The sequence below is a fragment of the Salvelinus fontinalis genome, chromosome 5 (genome assembly GCF_029448725.1).
Source record: "Salvelinus fontinalis isolate EN_2023a chromosome 5, ASM2944872v1, whole genome shotgun sequence".
Classification (NCBI taxonomy): domain Eukaryota; kingdom Metazoa; phylum Chordata; class Actinopteri; order Salmoniformes; family Salmonidae; genus Salvelinus; species Salvelinus fontinalis.
The window spans coordinates 12216661-12238558 of NC_074669.1; the positions used below are offsets into that span (position 1 = coordinate 12216661).

The 21898-nt window shown below is 43.2% G+C and overlaps 1 protein-coding gene and 1 pseudogene across 1 annotated transcript; one reads left to right on the forward strand and one right to left on the reverse strand.

Moving 5' to 3' along the window:
- Window positions 1-309: 309 nt before the first annotated feature.
- On the reverse strand, window positions 310-2735 carry LOC129854842 (MPN domain-containing protein-like; annotated as a pseudogene).
- Window positions 2736-5584: 2849 nt separating this feature from the next.
- On the forward strand, window positions 5585-21863 carry LOC129855124 (signal-transducing adaptor protein 1-like). The gene is made up of 13 exons (XM_055922467.1): window positions 5585-6015; window positions 13060-13131; window positions 13274-13393; window positions 13485-13541; window positions 15567-15718; window positions 15825-15956; window positions 16202-16271; window positions 17010-17112; window positions 17277-17378; window positions 17749-17820; window positions 17930-18007; window positions 20456-20599; window positions 20741-21863. The coding sequence occupies exons 1-13, from the start codon at window positions 5923-5925 to the stop codon at window positions 20794-20796; spliced, it is 1251 nt and encodes a 416-aa protein (XP_055778442.1). The 5' UTR covers window positions 5585-5922; the 3' UTR covers window positions 20797-21863.
- The last annotated feature ends 35 nt before the right edge of the window (window positions 21864-21898 follow it).

A 21898-nucleotide genomic window follows, 5' to 3' on the forward strand; every position in this document is an offset into this window, starting at 1 on the left:
CAAATCATCACGTTATACTGTACAAACATTGTCAGTTATACAGACCTCACAGTCAGAAAAGGCCATGGAGACCAGTACACTCACCCTCCGGACTCTGGAGTCACCATCTCCTCCTTCAGGCCAGTGCACATTCAGCTTACAGTATGCCCGAGGCCATGGCAGCAGTTGTAAGACCACAGACAAAGGACAGAAATGACAACCTATTATCTGTGTAGATAAGTAGTGCACTACAGTATGGGGAATAGGGTGTCATTTTGAGATTTTCATTTGAAATCATTGCATTATACACAAACGTGTTTCTCTTCCACCTTAGTGTGTGTTGATGAGTTGGTTGTAGACGGGCTCCAGGATCTGAGAGTAGGTTTGGTCTTTGGGTGCGTGGCCGCTCAGAGAGCCCTGGGGGAAAGAGAGGGAGAGCGAAACCAAACAAGTGAGGAGGAAATTTCTGAGGGACAATTCCTAACTGGAGATAACATGCATGACTCGAACTTCACGCAAATGTATCGATGTCAATGAGAGATGTGAGATAATTTGGGTATCATGCGCAGATCACAAGTTAGCATCCGGCTCTAAGTGATTAACATGGTGTGGAATCTATGCTACTTGTGTTACATAGCAGTTTCCTGTTGTAAATGGTTTATGTTTCACAGACCTTGATTTTGTCCATCATGGTGGTATCAGGACACCAGAACTGATGGAACTGTACCAGGTCAGGAGCTGCCCTGTAGAAGTCCACCAGCAGCATCTATGGAACAATAATTGAATACAGTAAGAAGAACACAGTTACAAAATGGCCAATGATCTACCATTTGAATGAATTTGCATAGGTATGGTTACTATGATGATAACTAAGTTTACAGACAGTACCATCTCATTCAGGATATCACTGGTCAGGAAGTTATCTTGTACATAGGTCACCACCACCACCAAAGGGATGCCATGGTCATTGGGCCTTTGCTGTGGATGGTAGAATAGTGATAAGTTGGTGTTATAGATGTTAACCTGACAGACCTCGCATGAACAGATTCTGGCAGATCTGAAAGGTCATTGATTGTTTTTCACACAAACATCTGTATCATACTATGGAATTGGCGTGTGTTGATCCATGTCCTGATATTATCAGTGTTACTAGGGCTTACCTCTTCCTCAACAGCAAAGGCCGAATCTCTATCTGCGACAGGGAAATGCTCTTAAACTGCAAGCAAAAGGGCACAACAACAGAGGTCATACATGTTGAAGATCATTACTGTAATGCCAGAGCCTGGGGAATGCAATGTCATATTTCTGACATTGCTCACTGTCTCTGCTTTTAAAGGAAATACTCACGTTGTGTGTTAGTGTCCTATCGTCCTCCGAGGTAGCCCACCACCTCACTGGTGGTCAGGTGACAGTGGAAATCCTGAGGACGCACGATCATACATCTGTCATTTTCCCCCAATACAACAGACTCAAACTGTAGTTTTACATTTCTTATCTTACTACCACTGTATGACTTACCATGAGAAGCATCACGTTGCTGCATACAGCACATTGAAAGGCTGGAATCTCTTGATGGCTAAGAAAGCTGATAACCCCACCAACGTGTGTGGAGCCCTGTCGATATACAGTATGTGTTTAAGTGTTGATGCTTACTTATATGCATTATTGAGACAGGCTGGGATGAGCACCATTATACCTTGCAGCATTCCTGGTACCCAGAGTGCAGTATCTGATGGGGATTATCTCTCTGTCTCCTCTCCTGGGCACAAGGCTGATATCTGTTAGAGGGACCCATTAGATACATCTTTCTCATATCACTCTCCAGTGTATTTGTGTATGGACATGTATTATGATAATCTGTTACAGGTGCATTACCAGGTAGTATATGGACAGCACTCCATCCCCAGGCTCCACCAGGCTGTCCTTCAGCAGCACTCTCAGGGTAATGCCTCTCCTCCTCAGCAGGGAACCACAACCCGAGAGGGTCCTCAGGTCTGACTACGCTCCTCCTCTTCCTCTTCTCCCTCCTCCATGACCTGTGGAGACAAGGGTGGCTCAGAGTCTGTGAACACAGACACACACACATATTTTATGCATGATGCATTTGTAAGCCATTCAATAGAAAGGTGATCTCTTAGAGAGACGAACCACTCTCATTACGTCATGAAAACATGTCCAAATTAAAACATACGGTGCCATGACCTTGACATTAAATGAGGAACCAAAGATTGCCATTCATCCACAAAAAGAAGTCCAACAAATGACTCCCTCTGAATTTGTTATCGCAGTCATGACATCTTTGAGATCATGAAGTCACCCAGTGACCCACATAAATCACTGTCACCGTTGAAATGTAATAATCTGTTGGACGTTACATTTAAAGTTGTTTGACATAGCTAATTTGTTGTCACTTTTGATAATTTGTGATAGCCCTAATTAATGTTGTGGCCTTTGTGAGACAGCGTCTGTTTATATGGTTAGTAAGAAAAAAGAAACGCAGAAGACATTCCATATAGGGATAAAATAGTAGCCTACTGATTTGATCTAATTGTATTAATTACCACTATTACATTTAAATATGGATGCGCGTTGTTTATTCTTTGGTTCTTTGAGCATAGCCATTGGTTATTCATCCGCAACTCGAGGCCTGCTCCTCGAGATGAATTTCACTCAACATTTTAATTAAAATCATGTATCATTCTCACCCATTTCTCTGAAAGCGTTTGAGAGCCGCTAGAGGTTTTCTTTTCACCCATTTTTGATCAATACTCAGAAGGGTTCAATAAACACACTTCGCCACACTGGCTGGCAAGCTATTATGCAATTATGCAAAAACATAACATGAAAGCGTCTGCAGTGTAGTGTCCTTGTGGTGTTTTAATGTCAATTCCTCCTTTTTCTTTCTCCCTCACTCCCGTCCTTGTCACTCTCCCCGTAAACTAAAGCGATGTTTCTTTGATCATATAGGTTATATCTCATCGTAAACTATTTGCTGTTCAGTCGCTATCAGACACAGTTTCTTATAGTCAAAACATATATTTAAGTATCCATTAGTAATTACATAGTATTGAATCAGATATCAATTCCTGCTTCCGGAAAGATAGTGTCGATCGGTGCTTTGAGATAGCCGCTATGTGGCCGGAGTGCCCATTCCATTTTGCTTCTAGCAAAAATAAAATAATAATAACATTTAATTTCTGGCATTTATAAACACGTCACTCAACTAGATAAAGAGACAGCTACAATCAAATGTATGGATATTCAAACCTCCTCCCTAGCCCTCACTTTTCCTATATTTATCCCCCACTAGAGAATCTCCTCTTCCAGTCCCACGCATCTCCTCGCCTCTTTCCTCCTCACGATGTTCCTTCAGCTCTAAAAGGAGAAAATTAACCAAACAAATCAGGTGGAGGGCAGCAAAACCACCTACAAGTAAACCCTCACTGTGACAATAGGCCTAGGCTACTTATTGGCACCATACATTCGGTTTGGGCCTATTACATTTCCAAACTCGCACTCCACACTGACCTTTCCCACCTGGACAAAAGGAACACCTATGTGAGAATGCTGTTCATTGACTACAGCTCAGCGTTCAACACCATAGTGCCCACAAAGCTCATCAATAAGCTAAGGACCCTGGGACTAAACACCTCCCTCTGCAACTGGATCCTGGACTTCCTTACAGGTCGCTCCCACATCTGCCACACTGATCCTCAACAGAGGCCCCTCAGGGGTGTACTCCCTGTTCACCCACAACTGCGTAGCCAAGCACGACTCCATCATGTCACGGCTCCTCCTCTGCATTGCAGGGGCGGTTCCTCCTGCAGGCAGAGGAGGGTCGTTAGTGATTGGAGCCACCTGGGCTCAGGGTATAAAAAACTGCTTCACTAATCACTTCTCTCTCTCTGCTCCTCCAAGGAATGATCCTGGATCATATGATCCTGATCATCATTATGTTTGCTGACGACTAAACAGTGGTAGGCCTGATCACCAACAACGATGAGACAGCCTATAGGGAGGAGATCAGAGACCTGGCAGTGTGGTGCCAGGACAACAACCTCTCCCTCAACATGAGCAAGACAAATGAGCTGATAGTGAACTACAGGAAAAGGAGGGCCGAACACGCCCCCATTAACATCAACAGTGCTGTAGTGGAGCGGGTTGAGAGTTTCAAGTTCCTTGGTGTCCACATCACCAAAAAACTATCATGGTCCAAACACACCAAGACAGTCATGAAGAGGGCACGACAACACCTTTTCCCCCTCAGGAGACTGAACATATTTGGCATAGGTCCCCAGATCCTCCAAAATCTCTACAGCTGCACCATCGAGAGCATCCTGACTTGTTGCATCAGTGCCTGGTATGGAGACTGCTTGGCATCCTACCATAAGGCGCTACAGAGTGTAGTGCGTACGGCCCAGTACATCACTGGGGACAAGCTTCGTGCCATCCAGGACCTCTATACTAGGTAGTGTCAGAGGAAGGCCCAAAAAATTGTCAAATACTACAGCCACCCAAGTCATAGACTGTTCTCTCTGCTACCGCACGGCAAGTGGTACTGGAGCGCCAAGTCTAGATTCAAAAGGCTCCTTAACAGCTTTTACCCCCAAGCCATAAGACTGCTGAACAATTAAACAAATGGACACCAGGACTATTTACATTGACCCCCCCCCCCCCCCCCCTCACCTAAATGTACAAATTACCTCGACTAACCTGTACCCCTGCACATTGACTCGGTACAGGCACCCCCTGTATATAGCCTCCTTATTGTTATTTTATTGTGTTACTTTTTTTATTTTTTATTACTTTAGTTTATTTAGTAAATATTTTCTTAACTCTATTTCTTGAAATGCATTGTTGATTAAGGGCTTGTAAGTAAGCATTATACTACAAAAATCTCTGAAACTGGAAACACTTATCTCCCTCACTAGCTTTAAGCACCAGCTCACAGATTACTGCACCTGTACATAGCCAATCTATAATTTAGCCCAAACAACTACCTCTTCCCCTACTGTATTTATTTATTTTGCTCCTTTGCACCCCATTATTTATATTTCTACTTTGCACATTCTTCTACTGCAAATCTACCATTCCAGTGTTTTACTTGCTATATTGTATTTACTTCGCCACCATTGCCTTTTTTTGCCTTTACCTTCTTTATCTCACCTCATTTGCTCACATTGTATATAGACTTATTTATCTACTGTATTATTGACTGTATGTTTGTTTTACTCCATGTGTAACTCTGTGTTGTTGTATGTGTCGAACTGCTTTGCTTTATCTTGGCCAGGTCGCAATTGTAAATGAGAACGTGTTCTCAACTTGCCTACCTGGTTAAATAAAATAAAGGTGAAATAAATAAATAAATACAAATTTCGCGGTTGTATTCGGCGCATGTGACAAATAAAATTAGATTTGAATTCCAACCCTTTGACTGGGTGTGGAAAGTGGGAATACCCTGCATTGATGGCTTTTTTTGTTACGGTAGTTCCCGCACTCACAAAAACGTTTTGTTAAAATGTCAGAGCGCCTCCTTAACTGGGAAATGGGTATGGCCCAATGTGTGAAATAGACCAAGGAGTGTTTAGCCTGTTGTGGGCGTGTTTGGCGACAGACACTTGACTTGAGTCGAGTGTCACCTGCAGTCGCCTGCCTACTATAGATCAACGGAGAGTGCAATTACCAGCAAAAATAGTTTCCAGTCGAGAGGAATCTCAGATGATAATTGAGCAGAAAACAAAAGCTTTTCCAAATTTCACCTTGGACTATTAACCATACCGTATGGTGCTACTCTGACAGGGACTCTCGCACTGAAAATATATATTTACAATTTCTCACTTTTTTTGAAGCCATTACTCCACCCAGGTGTTGTCAAATCACTTAACCAGGAGAGCAGGGAACTATTTTCCCCGTGCGTAAACTCTGCGTCCGAGCGCGACACTGATGGCGACCTCCAAGCGAGCCAGACGACGGAGCAACCATCTTACACACTGCTACCACGAAGGATACCTGGAGAAGAGATTATTCAACAACACGGTATAAGGATTTTGTGATAGATACATTTCGTCTATGTTTGGCCTGTTTGTTGTCAGTAGCGGTGTGTGGGTAAAATCACTGGGGTAATTGCGTTGTTTGCTCTATACCCTTTTAGTTCATACTCCGTGATATATAGGCAGGGCCGGATTTGGCACACTGTGACTAGCATAACGATGAATATGAAGCCATAGGCTACTCACGGGGATGGTCGATGTGATAATTGACTATCTCAAGAAGAGCTACTTTGAAAAACAGGGCTGCTGTTAGCTTCAAATTGGAGGTTGATGAGGATTTTTTGTTGTTGGTTCTACAGGCAGATTAGTGTTCTCTTTTCAGCAGTAAGGCATGTGCTTTTCAAACTACGTTTTTCACAGTATTGTATTTTGAAATCTCCAAAAGACAAACTGACAGCTGCAACCAGCAATAGAAATATATTCCACATATGGCAGGACTGGCATACATTTGCTAGTGTACGGATCATGGCGCGCATGCTGCCCACACAGCGGTCTTTCTGACTGTAGGCATACCTGTAACTGCCAAAATAAAGGAAACACTTGAGTAAACAAGAATATAAAGTACATGTTATGGTGTGGGGTGCATTTTCCTGGCATGGTTTAGGTCCGCTTGTAAGAATCTTTGCAAAAGTACATTGAAGCTGTTCTGGCAGCTTGTGGTGGCCTAACACCCTTTAAAGACACTTTATGTTGGTGTTTCCTTCATTTTGGTAGATACCCGTATGTGCTTCATAAAACTTAATCCACATATTGTTTTATAAACTATTGATCCTCTGTGGCTAAATTATGCTCTCTTGAGAGCATGAGAGCATGCTTGTATAAAAAATTATAATAATAAAATAAAAAAACATATTTATAAAGCCTTTTTACATCAGCCAATGTCACAAATTGCTATACAGAAATCCAGCCTAAAACCCCAAACAGCAAGCAATGCAGATGTAGAAGCACGGTGTCTAGGAAAAACTCCCTAGAAAGGCAGGAACCTAGGAAGAAACCTAGAGAGGAATCAGACTCTCAGAATGAGGGGTGGCTACAGTCCTTTTCTGGCTGTGCGGGTTGAAATTATAACAGTACATGGCAAAGATGTTCAAACATTCATAGATGACCAGCAGGGTCAAATAATAATAATAATAATAATCACAGTGGTTGTAGAGGGTGCAACAGGTAAGCACCTCAGGAGTAAATGTCAGTTGGCTTTTCATAGAAGAGCATTCAGAGTTAGAGAAAACAGGTGCGGTAGATAGAGTTGAAAACAGCAGGTACGGGACAAGGTAGCACGTCTGGTGAACAGGTCAGGGTTCCATAGCCGCAGGCAGAACAGTTGAAACTGGAGCAGCAGCATGACCAGGTGGACTGGGGACAGCAAGGAGTCATCAGGGCAGGTAGTCCTGAGCAATGGTCCCAGGGCTCAGGCCCTCCGGGAGGGGAGGGAGAGAGAGAGAATTAGAGGGAGCATACTTAAATTCACACAGGACAACGAATAAGACAGGAGAAATACTCCAGACATAACAGACTGACCCTAGCCCCCCGACACAAACTATTGCAGCATAAATACTAGAGGCTGAGACAGGAGGGGTCGGGAGACACTGTGGCCCTGTCCGACGATACCCCGCACAGGGCCGACCAGGCAGGATATAACCCCACCTACTTTGCCAAAGCACAGCTCCCATGTCAACTAGAGGGATATCTTCAAACCACCAATTTACTACCCTGAGACAAGGCTGAGTATAGCCCACGAAGATCTCCCCCACGGGACACCAAACCCGGGAGGGACACCAAACCCGGACAGGAAGATCACGTCAGTGACTCAAGTGACGCACCCCTCCTAGGGACGGGATGGAAGAGCACAAGTAAGCTAGTGACTCAGCCCCCGTAATAGGGTGAGAGGCAGAGAATCTCGGTGGAGAGACGGGAAACGGCCAGGCAGAGACACGGGCGGTTCGTTAATCCAGTGCCTTTGCGTTTACCTTCACACCCCTGGGCCAGACTACAGTCGTGGCCAAAAGTTTTGAGAATTACACAAATATTAATTTTCACAAAGTTTGCTGCTTCAGTGTCTTTAGATATTTTTGTCAGATGTTACTATGGAATACTGAAGTATAATTACAAGCATTTCATAAGTGTCTAAGGCTTTTATTGACATGAAATTGATGCAAAGAGACAATATTTGCAGTGTTGACCCTTCTTTTTCGAGACCTCTGCAATCCGCCCTGGCATGCTGTCAGTTAACTTCTGGGCCACATCCTGACTGATGGCATCCCATTCTTGCATAATCAATGCTTGGAGTTTGTCAGAATTTGTGGGTTTTTGTTTGTCCACCCGCCTCTTGAGGATTGACCACAAGTTCTCAATGGGATTAAGGTCTGGGGAGTTTCCTGTCCATGGACCCAAAATATTGATGTTTTGTTCCCCGAGCCACTTAGTTATCACTTAGTTATTTTGCCTTATGGCAAGGTGCTCCATCGTGCTGGAAAAGGCATTGTTCGTCACGAAACTGTTCCTGCGTGGTTGGGAGAAGTTGCTCTCGGAGGATATGTTGGTATCATTCTTTATTCATGGCTGTGGTCTTAGGCAAAATTGTGAGTGAGCCCCACTCCCTTGGCTGAGAAGCAACCCCACGTGAATGGTCTCAGGATGCTTTACTGTTGGCATGCCACAGGACTGATGGTAGCTCTCACCTTGTCTTCTCCGGACAAGCTTTTTTCCGGATGCCCCAAACAATCGGAAAGGGGATTCATCAGAGAAAATGACTTTACCCCAGTCCTCAGCAGTCCAATCGCTGTACCTTTTGCAGAATATCAGTCTGTCCCTGATGTTTTTCCTGGAGAGAAGTGGCTTCTTTGCTGCCCTTCTTGACACCAGGCCATCTTCCAAAAGTCTTCGCCTCACTGTGCGTGCAGATGCACTCACACCTGCCTGCTGCCATTCCTGAGCAAGCTCTGTACTGGTGGTGCCCCGATCCCGCAGTTGAATCAACTTTAGGAAACGGTCCTGGCGCTTGCTGGACTTTCTTGGGTGCCCTAAAGCCTTCTTCACAACAATTGAACCGCTCTCCTTGAAGTTCTTGATGATCTGATACATGGTTGATTTAGGTGCAATCTTACTGGCAGCAAAATCCTTGCCTGTGAAGCACTTTTTGTGCAAAGCAATGTCGATGGCACATGTTGCCTTGCAAGTAACCATGGTTGACAGAGGAAGAACAATGATTCCAAGCACCATCCTCCTTTTGAAGCTTCCAGTCTGTTATTCGAACTCAATCAGCATGACAGAGTGATCTCCAGCCTTGTCCTCGTCAACACTATCACCTGTGTTAACGAGAGAATCACTGACACGATGTCAGCTGGTCCTTTTGTGGCAGGACTAAAATGCAGTGGATATGTTCATTTGCATGGCAAAGAGGGACTTTGCAATTAATTGCAATTCATCTGATCGCTCTTCATAACATTCTGGAGTATATGCAAATTGACACCCTACAAACTGAGGCAGTAGACTCTGTGAAAATTCATATTTGTGTCATTCTCAAAACTTTTGGCCACGACTGTACACTCAATCATAGGACCTACTGAAGAGATGAGTCTTCAATAAAGTCTTAAAGGTCGAGACCGAGTCTGTGGGCCCAGCCCCTGACTCACACATTTGAACAGTCACATTTATTTATTATGCAGTTTATAATTTATTTTGTATAGATAAGTTACCCACGTAGGCCCCCTACCTCCTCTCCTCCCCATCTGATGATTAGCAGAGCGGCATCAGGCTGTCTACACTCATTGAGAGCAGCTCCTGAGTCTTCATGTGGTTTGCGATTGCAGTGAAAAAATATAAAATATACAGCTTGACTATGCCGTTCGGCGATCGGTCATCCATATATTTATATGTACATATTCTTATTAATTCCTTTACATTCCTTCACACTTGTGTGTATTAGGTAGTTGTGAAATTGTTTGTTTTCTTGTTGGATATTACTGCATGGTCGGAACTAGAAGCACAAGCATTTCGCTACACTTGCATTAACATCTGCTAACCATGTGAATGTGACCAATAAAATTTGATTTGATTTACACTACCGTTCAAAAGCTTGGGGTCACTTAGAAATGTCCTTGTTTTTGAAAGAAAAGCACATTTTTTGTCCATTAAAATTAAATCAAATTGATCAAAAATACAGTGTAGACATTGTTAATGTTGTAAATGACTATTGTAGCTGGAAACAGGTGATTTTTTAAAAATGGAATATCTACATAGGCGTACCAGAGGCCCATTATCAGCAACCATCACTCCTGTGTTCCAATGCCACGTTGTGTTAGCTAATCCAAGTTTATAATTTTAAAAGGCTAATTGATCATTAGAAAACCCTTTTGCAATTAAGTAAGCACAGCTGAAAACTGTTGTCCCGATTTAAAGAAGCAATAAAACTGGCCTTCTTTAGACTAGTTGAGTATCTGGAGCATCAGCATTTGTGGGTTCGATTACAGGTTCAAAATGGCCAGAAACAAAGACTTTCTTCTGAAACTCGTCAGTCTATTCTTGTTCTGAGAAATGAATCCTATTCCATGCGAGAAATTGCCAAGAAACTGAAGATCTCGTACAACGCTGTGTACTACTCCCTCCACAGAACAGCGCAAACTGGCTCTAACCAGAATAGAAAGAGGAGTGGGAGGCCCCGGTGCACAACTGAGCAAGAGGACAAGTACATCAGAGTGTCTAGTTTGAGAAAGACACCTCACAAGTCCTCAACTGGCAGCTTCATGAAATAGTACCCGCAAAACACTGGCAGAGTTGCAAAGAAAAAGCCATATCTGTCCAATGTCTGTGATCTTTTGCCCACCTTAATCTTTTCTTTTTATTGGCCAGTCCGAGATATGGCTTTTTCTTTGCAACTCTGCCTAGAAGGCCAGCATCCCGGAGTCGCCTCTTCACTGTTGACGTTGAGACTTGACAGATAATTTTTACGCGCTTCAGCACTCGGCGGTCCCGTTCAATGAGCTTGTGTGGTCTACCACTTCGCGGCTGAGCTGTTGTTGCCCCTAGACATTTCCACTTCATAATAACAGCACTTACAGTTGACCGGGGCAGCTCTAGCAGGGCAGAGATTTGACGAACTGACTTGTTGGAAAGGTGGCATCCTATGATGGTGCCATGTTGAAAGTCACTGAGCTCGTCAGTGAGGCCATTCTACTGACAATGTTTGTCTATGGAGATTGCATAGCTGTGTGCTCTATTTTATACACCTGTCTGCAACGGGTGTGGCTGAAATAGCCAATTTCACTAATTTGAAGGAGTGTCCACATACTCTTGTATATCTTTTTTATTTAATAAAAACCTGAATCAAATCTAATTTTATTTGTCACATTTACATTTACATTTAAGTCATTTAGCAGACGCTCTTATCCAGAGCGACTTACAAATTGGACATGCGCCGAATATAACAGGTGTAGACCTTCCCGTGAAATGCTTACTTACAAAGCCCTTAACCAACAATGTAGTTTTAAGAAAACAGATATAAGAAAATATTTACAAAATAAAATAAAAGTATATATTTTAAAAAGTAGCACAATAAAATAACAATAACGAGGCTATATACAGGGGGTACATGTACCGAGTCAGTGTGCGGGGGTACAGGTTAGACATTTATATATATATATACTGCTGCTCTACTAATCATCAGATGGGGGGAGGAGAGGAGGTAGGGGGCCCACATAGGGAACTGGGGAGCCTGTCTTGATTGGGTAACTTATAAATACAACATTTAAATCATCTACATAATAAATAAATGTGACTGGTCAATTGTGTGGATCGGGCTGAGGCCCAAGAGGCAAAAAACATACAAATACCAACCACAGGAGCCCGCTCTCAATGTTCAAAATACAGCAGAGAGCATCATTTAGCCACAGAGGATAAATAGTTTATAAAAAATAACTGTGGATTAAGTTTTATCACAAGCACATACAGGTATCTGCCAAAATAATAATGTCTTAAAGTGTTGGGCCACCACAAGCTGCCAGAACAGCTTCAATGCGCCTTGGCATAGATTCTACAAGTGGACCTAAACCATGCCAGAAAAATGCACCCCACACCATAACATATACTTTGGACTTAGTTTTTTCAACAGAAAAAGTTCAAAAATTACTGGAGGACATCTTTAAGATAAGACCAGGCTGTTGTGACAGATTAGATAGAGATATTGACCATCCTTTATTCTTCTCTTTGCAGTATTTGTCTTATTTTAGAATAGGGCTTCAGACATGAGTTGACAGTATTGAGGCTCTGCTCTGGGTCATTGATAATGGCATCACGTGATAGTATAAGGTTGTAATATCAACAGAAGAAGCTGAAAGACAAATATGTTATTTACCACCATTTACACATCACCAAATCTTTCCCAGTTTGTACTTTTTAGTTGCAGGATAAAACTGTCACAAAGGTAGGAACTAGACATGAGTCAGTCAGTTCAACAGGATTTGCATGAATTACACTGGGCGATCAATTCTCGATAATAATCGAATGTTCCACTTTGTGCTGAAAGCCACATGCCTACCCTCCATTACATTTACATTTGAGTCATTTACGTACGCTCTTATCCAGAACAACTTCCAATTAGTGCATTTGTCTTAAGATGGTTAGGTGAGACGACCACACATCTCAGTCGTATCAAATACATTTCCCCTCAAAGTAGCTATAAGCAAAGTCAGTGCTAGTAGAAAAAAACAAGTGCATGTTTAATTTTAATTTATTTTCATTTTCATGGCAAGAGAGTGTAGACTGATGGCTCAAATGATGCACATTTTCCTTACTGAGAAACATACTGTGATTTCCGTAACTGATTGAAACTAGCAAACCAGTTCAGTCGGCTCCAATGATTACTGTCAACACTCTTTATAATGTCAGTAGTCCAGCTGTTACACAACGGTATGACATGAACTATGGATAATGAGTTAAAGGTTATCTGAATCAGAAATTCTTGTCAATTGTCATTGTCTTGGGTATCTTTCACCATCTCTTTGCCAACAAGTCTTAAATCTGTCTGTCTGTCCAGGCATTTCGGAGACTATGGACATGCTTGTGTGGAAACACTCTTTTCTTCTTCAACAACACTAAAGACAACGATGTGAGTTACCTGAATGTAATGGGCAAGAGAAGGGGGCTATGATGGGACAGTGGTACATTAAATAGAGAAAAGAACAGTGGTCAACGTATTGCAGTTGGGGACAATCCAATATTTCACCTACTCGTGTGTGTGTTTTTAATAGTATGTTGAGAAACTGGATCTCAGTGACGTCATGTCCTTGACAGATGACTGCACTGGAGACAGAAACCTGGAGGCAGCAGGACTCCTCCTGTACATGAAGGACAGAGAGATCCAAATCACTGTAAGGACATAGGGGACTGTTTTCATCGTCTTTATGCAACATTATTGTGTTTAATAGTTTTAATGGTTTCACTCCCTCCCTCTCTCTACAGGCCCCAAGTCTAGAGGCTCGAGAACTATGGAAAGGTTTCATCTACTGTGTAGTTGAGGTTAGTGAATCAGGATACAGTTAATTCACAACCATACCGCATATGTTCAGTATGATCATTTTTCCTGCTAATACCTGGTCAGTAAACTGAGAATAATATCTTTATCTCTGCTCAAAAGCAAATTATGCTATCACAAAGGGACTTTTCCTTTTCCTGGCAGTGATTACAATAATACCTTTTTAAGCGTGACCTCTCTCTCTCCTTCGTCCTCTCTCTTTCCTCTCTCTCCTTCCTCCTCTCTCTCTCCTTCCTCCTCTCTCTCTCCTTCCTCCTCTCTCTCCTTCCTCCTCTCTCTTTGCTCCTCTCTCTCCTCTCTCCTCTTTCTCCTTCCTCCTCTCTCCTTCTCTCTCCTTTCTCATCTCTTTCTCCTTCCTCCTCTCTCTCCTCTCTCTCCTTCCTCTTCTCTCTCTATTTCCTCTTCTCTCTCCTTCCTCTTCTCTATCCTTCCTCTCGCTCTCTCTACTTCCTCCTCTCGCTCTCTCTCCTTCCTCCTCGCTCTCTCTCTTTCCTCCTCTCTCCTCCCTCATCTCTCTCTCTTCCCACCTCTCTCTCTCTTTCCTCCTCTCTCCTCCCTCATCTCTCTCTCTTTCCTCCTCTCTCTCTCTTTCCTCCTCTCTCTCTCTTTCCCCCTCTCTCTTTCCTCCTCTCTCTCCTCTCTCCTTCCTCCTCTCTCTCCTCTCTCCTTCCTCATCTCTTTCTCCTTCCTCCTCTCTCTCTCTCCTTTCTCATCTCTTTCTCCTTCTTCCTCTCTCACTCTCTTTCCTCCTCTCTCCTTCCTCCCCTCTCTCTCTTTCCTCCTCACTCTCCTTCTCTCTCCTTCCTCATCTTTCTCCTTCCTTCTCTCTCCTTTCTCATCTCTTTCTCCTTCCTCCTCTCTCTCCTCTCTCTCCTTCCTCTTCTCTCTCTCTCTCCTTCCTCCTCGCTCTCTCTCTTTCCTCCTCTCTCCTTCCTCCTCTCGCTCTCTCTCCTTCCTCCTCTCGCTCTCTCTCTTTCCTCCTCTCTCCTTCCTCCTCTCGTTCTCTCTCTTTCCTCATCGCTCTCTCTCTTTCCTCCTCTCTCTCCTTCCTCATCTCTCTCTTTCCACCTTCCTCTCCTCTCTCTCTCTCTTTCCTCCTCTCTCTTTCCTCCTCTCTCTTTCCTCCTCTCTCTCTTTCCTCCTCTCTCTCTTTCCTCCTCTCTCTCTTTCCTCCTCTCTCTCTTTCCTCCTCTCTCTTTCCTCCTCTCTCTCTTTCCTCCTCTCTCTTTCCTCCTCTCTCCTTCCTCCTCTCTCCTTCCTCCTCGCTCTCTCTCCTTCTCTCTCCTTTCTCATCTCACTCTCTTTCCTCCTCCCTCTCTCTCTTTCCTTCCTCTTCTCTCTCTCCTTCCTCTTCTTTCTCCTTTCTCATCTCTCTCTCCTTTCTCATCTCTCTCTCCTTTCTCATCTCTCTCTCGTTCCTCCTCTCGCTCTCTCTCCTTCCTCCTCTCGCTCTCTCTCTCTTTCCTCCTCTCTCTCTCCTTCCTCATCTCTCTTTTTCCACCTCCATCTCTCTCTTTCCTCCCCTCTCTCTCCTTCCTCATCTCTCTCTTTCCACCTTCCTCGCCTCTCTCTCTCTCTTTCCTCCTCTCTCTTTTCTCCTCTCCCCTTCCTCATCTCTCTCTCCTTCCTCATCTCTCTCTCTCTTTCCTTCCTCCTCGCTCATTCCTCCCCTCTCTCTCTTTCCTCCTCTCTCCCTCCTTCTCTCTCCTTCCTCATCTCTTTCTCTTTCCTCCTCTCTCTCTCCTTCTCTCTCCTTCCTTATCTCTTTCTCCTTCCTCCTCTCTCTCTCCTTCCTTCTCTCTTCCTCTTGGCTCTTTTTTTTAATCTCTCCCTCTGCATTCACAGACAGTATAATGTCAGTGTTTATTGGCATTGTATAATTATATATGTGGGGAATTTGATAGGATTATACCACATAGCTCAGCCAATATTGTCTCAGAAATGCTGTGTTTCATGGTTTTTGGTCTAAATGACGGTATTAAACAGTCCCTGTGTGTCTCTCCCTCCAGCTGTCAGTGCCCAGCTCACTCAACCTGCTTCCTGGCCAGATCCACATGATGAGGGAGACAGTGGAGACAGAGAGGGAGAGACGGAACAACCTGTCCCTTACCCTTGCTGCAGCATCCAGCTCCAACCTCAGTCTCGTAGAGGACATGCCTGCGTAAGCATACACTAAACGAATGGATTTTGCCTAACTCTGTATAGGCTTATTTAGACCTTTGATTTCCTCTGTTCAGATGTGTTATATGTGGATGGTCTGTGTGCAGGTGTTACCAGCCAGTGTCTCGTACCGAGGCAGAGATTATGTTGGAGAGACACTCTGACCGTGGGAACCTGCTGCTGCGGCCCAGTAGGGACGGAGTCTCATTGGCTGTCACCACTCGACAGGACCTCAATGGGTACGCCCCCCCCCCCATTCCCCTCAATTCCTGACAATGATATCTGCAGTACAGTCAAAGCAAATGCATGTCACATGATCATTTGATTAATAGTCCATGATAGGCCACACGTGCTGAATCACGTGAAGAGAAGTGCATACTTATTTGTTGATGTGACAGATAGATTAGATTCCAGTAGATAGATTGATTATTACTTATAATTCATTAATGTGCCACTCCTTGATAACGTATCTCTCTTCGGTCAGGCCTGTATTCAGACACTATCGCGTGGCTAGGAAACATGACGGAGGATACACATTCGATGTAGAGACTCCAGTGAGTATTTCAAAGGGATTCCTGCTTCCTCCTTTCTGAATACACATGCTTGTCAACTGCCACACCCAATACTTTAATGCAAAATAATACATTTAAAGAAAGTTATTTTCTTTATGGCAAATAACAATGTTGCACTTTTCGTCAATCTAAACTTATGAAAGTGAATTCTCGTTCTGACCCTAGAGAGGCATTGAACCTCAGGTTAAGCCAATGTGAGGGAGTGATAAGGGAGACTGATGAAATATTCCACAGGTACTCACAGGACAATAAACCATAAGAGATTGTCTTTGCCTGCCCCTGTTTTCACCTGATTTACAGACAACTCAATCAGCATGATAATACATCTTACCTTTATTGGTCCTTTCTGAAGTGATGAGCGGGACACGGCCTTAGTTCTGCTGTAGGTGATATCTGAGCTTTTAACTCAGATTGATTGCTGGTACAGTGTGTACTCAATGTTTCTCTAAATGAGTCATGTTGACTCGGTCTGTTTTCAGGCATAGGCTGCGCTCACACAGGCAGACCAATTCTGATATTTTTTCCACTAATTAGTCTGTTAACTAATCACAGCAGATCTTTTCACAGCAGATCTTTTTCAGAGCTGATCTTATTGGTCAAAATACCAATTAGTGAAAAAAAAGATCAGATTTGAGCTGCCTGTCTGAATGCAGCCATATTGACAGGCTGTTTTCAGCTGTGGTGTATGCAGTTTGTTAATGATATTGGTTCTGCCTGTAGATCCCCTGTGCCACACTGCATGGTGTCATCAACTGTCTTGTGGAGAAGACTAATGGAGCTCTGACACCCTTCATTATAGAGGGACCCTACGAAGAGAGCATCAGTAAGAAAGAGCACACACACACCATTTACTACCATTTATTCTCTCGCTCTCTCTCTAATTCTCAGTTTTTCCCTGTGTTTCTGTTAATTGTCCATCTTAAGTTAAATATGGCTCTGGCTTATCAGTCGTGTTGGTCATAACATTAATACCTGCTGTCTATGCAGCGTTTGTTCAGGCAAATGAGGAGAGTGGAGAGAAGAGTCTGCAGTGCGCCCCCAGTACTCCCATGCCCCCTGTGCCAGTCCCTGCCCTCCCTCCCAAACCAGGTATACAGACCTCCCTTACTGGGACCTCCTTGACCCTGTTAACAATCACACACACCTTTACAATGGCACCATGTTGGCTTTACATCAAGAGTATCATCTCTAACCAACTTTACAACTATAGCTCTCATTAAAATAAGGAATTGGAGGTAGCCGCTAACACACATTTTTGGACAGGTAGACAAGACCGGTAGTTAATTTGCGTGGTGTTAGACTATATGATGTAAGACCATGGGAAAGGATCTGATCCTAGATCTACTTGGCAACTTCTATCTCAAGCTTCAAATGATGAATGTTTTGCCTTAGTAATGACCAGATTCAATGAGTTGTAATGGAAAGAGGACATAAAAGGAATATTGTGTTTTAATCCCAGGTCCAAGAGAGCGTGTGCCAACTCCAGAGTCTGAATCAGATAGAGGGGAGATCCTTTACCGCAATGACACCCGTGAGTACTATCATTACTCTGTCCCCCCTCCGCTCCATCTTCCAACACACTTCAGGTATGACTTCATTCCTCACCTTCTGTTGCTATTCCTGTTTGTGTGCTTTTCTAGAGGAAGAAAGGGAAGAAGGCACTGCAGTGCAGGCTGCTCACCCCCCTCAGCCTCCTCCCACACCTTTTCGTCTGCCAAGTGAGTCCCACTTTCTTAAGACTACTGGTACTTTAGGAGAGATTGGGGTGAGTTGAGCCAAAGGGTTAGGTGAGACCCCTTTTTTTCTTGTAAACCATGCATTTTATAATTTGACCAAATATTTAGGAAGAGGTCATCATTTCATGTAGTCTGTGAAGGAAGAAACCACATGGAAAATGTGGTAAGCAAGTTAGGTCCAATAAATGGATTTTCACAAAGGTTTCTTGATGCTTGTATCAAAACAAAAGCATATCATTTTAAGATTGTTCTGTACATTAGATGGGGTTCCTATAACCTACAATATGAGGTCCTAAACCTAGCATGAAAGTGCATCCTTGTAGCTGTGGGCTAATATATTCCAAATACTTGCCATGGGGGGAGTTGAGCCAATGGAAGGTTGAGCAAATTGAAGTGTCACACCCCCCCCAGGCGTAATGCAAGGCATTATCTCTGGAATATGAGGTAACACTAGGGTCTACGTGTTTAAAAAAGTACAAAGTATTTTGTTAGGTGTTAAGCCTGTTATCAAATAAACAATTTTTTGGACATGCTATGTATTCACTACTGTAATGTTTACATGAATACACAACGTCCCGAAATGTATGTAGATACACTATGGATGCAAAGGTATGTGGACACCCTTTCAAATGAGTGGATTCGGCTATTTCAGCCACACCCGTTGCTGACAGGTGTATAAAATTGAGCACACGGCCATGCAATCTCCATAGACAAACATTGGCAGTAGAATGGCCTCACTGAAGAGCTCAGTGACTTTCAACATGGCACCGTCATAGGATGCCAGCTTTCCAACAAGTCAGTTCGTCAAATTTCTACCCTGCTGGAGCTGCCCCGGTTTACTGTAAGTGCTGTTATTATGAAATGGAAACGTCTAGGAGCAACAATGGCTCGGCCACAAAGTGGTAGGCCACACAAGCTCACAGAATGTGACTGCCAGGTGCTGAAGCACGTAACGCGTAAAAATGGTCTGTTCTCGGTTGCAACACTCACTACCAAGTTCCAAACTGCCTCTGGATGCAACGTCAGCGTAAGAACTGTTTGTCAGGAGTTTCATGACATGGGTTTCCATGGCCGAGCAGCCGCACACAAGCCTAAGATCACCATATGCAATGCCAAGCGTCGGCTGGACTGGTGTAAAGCTCATCGCCGTTAGACACTGGAGCAGTGGAAATAAGTTCTCTGGAGTGATGAATCCCGCTTCACCATCTGGCAGTCCAACGGATGAATCTGGGTTTGGCGGGATGCCACATACTTTTGGTCATGTAATGTATCTTTGTTAGAAAGAATACTATATTTCCCTTGTCATAGGGATGCTGAATCATGTAGAAAATGTCTCAACTTACCCCACTCTCCCCGACTACTCTAACAACCTCGGTCAATAACAAACTGAAAGGCATTTCATGAACTATGTACTTATAGCTGAGCTTTCGGTCAATCGACCTTCATCAGAGCATATCTCCACAAACAATAGTGGAACAGATAAAGCCATACAGCGAGCCAAAGGTAATTGCAGACACCTGATGTAATCTAAAGTACCCAAAAGGGCCACTAGATATAATATCAGATAGAAATACAGGATAGAACAGAGCATGTTATAGATGTATTTCTACTAGAACAAACCACACGTACACAGGGAATGTGGTGTTAGGATATACTACTTTTTTACTTGCTATATTGTATTTACTTCGCCACCATGGCCTTTTTATATTTTTATTTATATATATATTTTGTTTGCCTTCACCTCCCTTATCTCACCTCACTTGCTCATATTGTATATAGACTTATTTTTCACTGTATTATTGACTGTATGTTTGTTTTACTCCATGTGTAACTATGTGTTGTTGTATGTGTCGAACTGCTTTGCTTTATCTTGGCCAGGTCGCAATTGTAAATGAGAACGTGTTCTCAATTTGCCTACCTGGTTAAATAAAGGTGAAATAAAAAAAATAAAAAAAGTAGAGAGCAATAAAGCTGAAAAACAGCAAAAGAAAGAAAAGGAAAACATATAAAATGGAAAGGGGGATACCTAGTCAGTTGTACAACTGAATGCATTCAACTGAAATGTGTCTTCCGCATTTAACCCAACCCCTCTGAATCAGAGAGGGGGGGCTGCCTTAATTGACATCCACGTCATCGGAAACAGTGGGTTAACTGTCTTTCTCAGGGGCAGAATGACAGATTTTTACCTTGTCAGCTCAGGGATTCGATCCAGCAACCTTTCGGAACAACACTATATACAATGTTTGTGCACAATTTCGACTTAAAATATCAAAGGGACGTGAAAGGGACTGGTTTCGTGGAACCACCCGTATTATGGCACTTTGTTTCATTTTTTTTTGTTGTATTTCTTTTTTGGGTAGCTGCTTGTGTGACACAATCTTCCCTTTTGGAATCGATCAATCAATGAAAACATTCTCCCTTGTGTTGTAGAAGCTGAGAGGAAGACCCTGAATCCACCATTGATGCCCCCTGTTCCGACACCTCGTACCTCCCCCAGCACCTCTACAGATACCCCTGACGCCAGGTTGAGACGCCTCGCTGTAAATTCTGTCCCACTAGACGTTGTGGCTCGGAGTAGGTCAACCGTTTTGGTTATGTCTTTTCATTTAGAAGAGTTCCAACCATCTACAATATGATTATAAGAAGTAATTGCTCAGGGAACTTTAACCTTAAACCCTAAATGCTGGTTTCTTGACTCTCTTGTCTTCCTTTCAGCCATATCTGAGGAGCTGAAACTGAAGTTGGAGAAGAGGTTGGCACAACAACAGTGATCTCTCCTGGCAGCTATTCCATCTGCAGGTGAAGAAACCTACAACACTGGCCTCGCAACAAATTGGGAACACTCCCTCAACTCCATACTACTGCCCTAAAGCTTGATTAAAATTGGTCCGACTAGAGCCAGTTAAGTACTGTCGCTTATGTGAATTACAGTTCAAAGCATGTCAGATGGGTGCCGGATGCCGTTGGGTCAAATTCTCCCAGAGAATCTGTCTGTAGTCCCATTTATACCTGGTGCTAACATGCACCCTTTGTCCTGATCTTGTCCACATTCTAAATGTGCCCACATTTGTAGACTGGTGTAGATGATTAAAAGACACATTGTAGTCAGGCACGCATTGTGTCTTGATATCAATCAAGTGTAAACAGATCTGGATGATCAAACAATTGAAATAATCATTATACCATCCTCTAGTGTTGTTGACAGTAAGAACCTTTGTCTTAAAATAAATACATTCATATTAATTTGAAAGAATATCTGTCAAATAATTTGCATACAGGGAGGCACCAGGTAATCTGGTCACATTTAATACAATGTGTAAACACGACAAACCTTGTTCAGATAGTGATTGGATCATATTGATCAGATCATGAAACTCACATGTTAGCACAAGGTGTAAACAAAGCTAATGTCTCTAATAGACAGACCGACATGGGCTGTGTTTCCCTCCCGGTCTGGCCGCCACCTACCCTGGGCTGCGTGCCTGGGTTTCTCCCGAGCTCGCTGTCAGCTCAGACTCTCAGAAGATGAATGCCTTATCGATTCCTTCTTCCTGGACCGTTTCATCCAAACCACACACTAGCAAATTAAGACTGTAAATCGCCATGTAAATGTCACATTATCCACACCATGTATTTATTTTTTTCTATAATCCAATAGGCCTACAGTATCAAATATTTGTCTATACCAGTCAGTGTTGTTGGCTCTTGTTAAGTTTTGTCTTCTGATATAACACTACAATCTTTACTGGGAGCATTATATTTGTCTCTCAGTTCTATGTCAGAAAAGTAATGAAGCCATTGTGTCCTGATTGAAATAAAATGAATCCCAGGGATTATATCCTGTCTATATTGTTGTGAGAACAAAATGTAGTA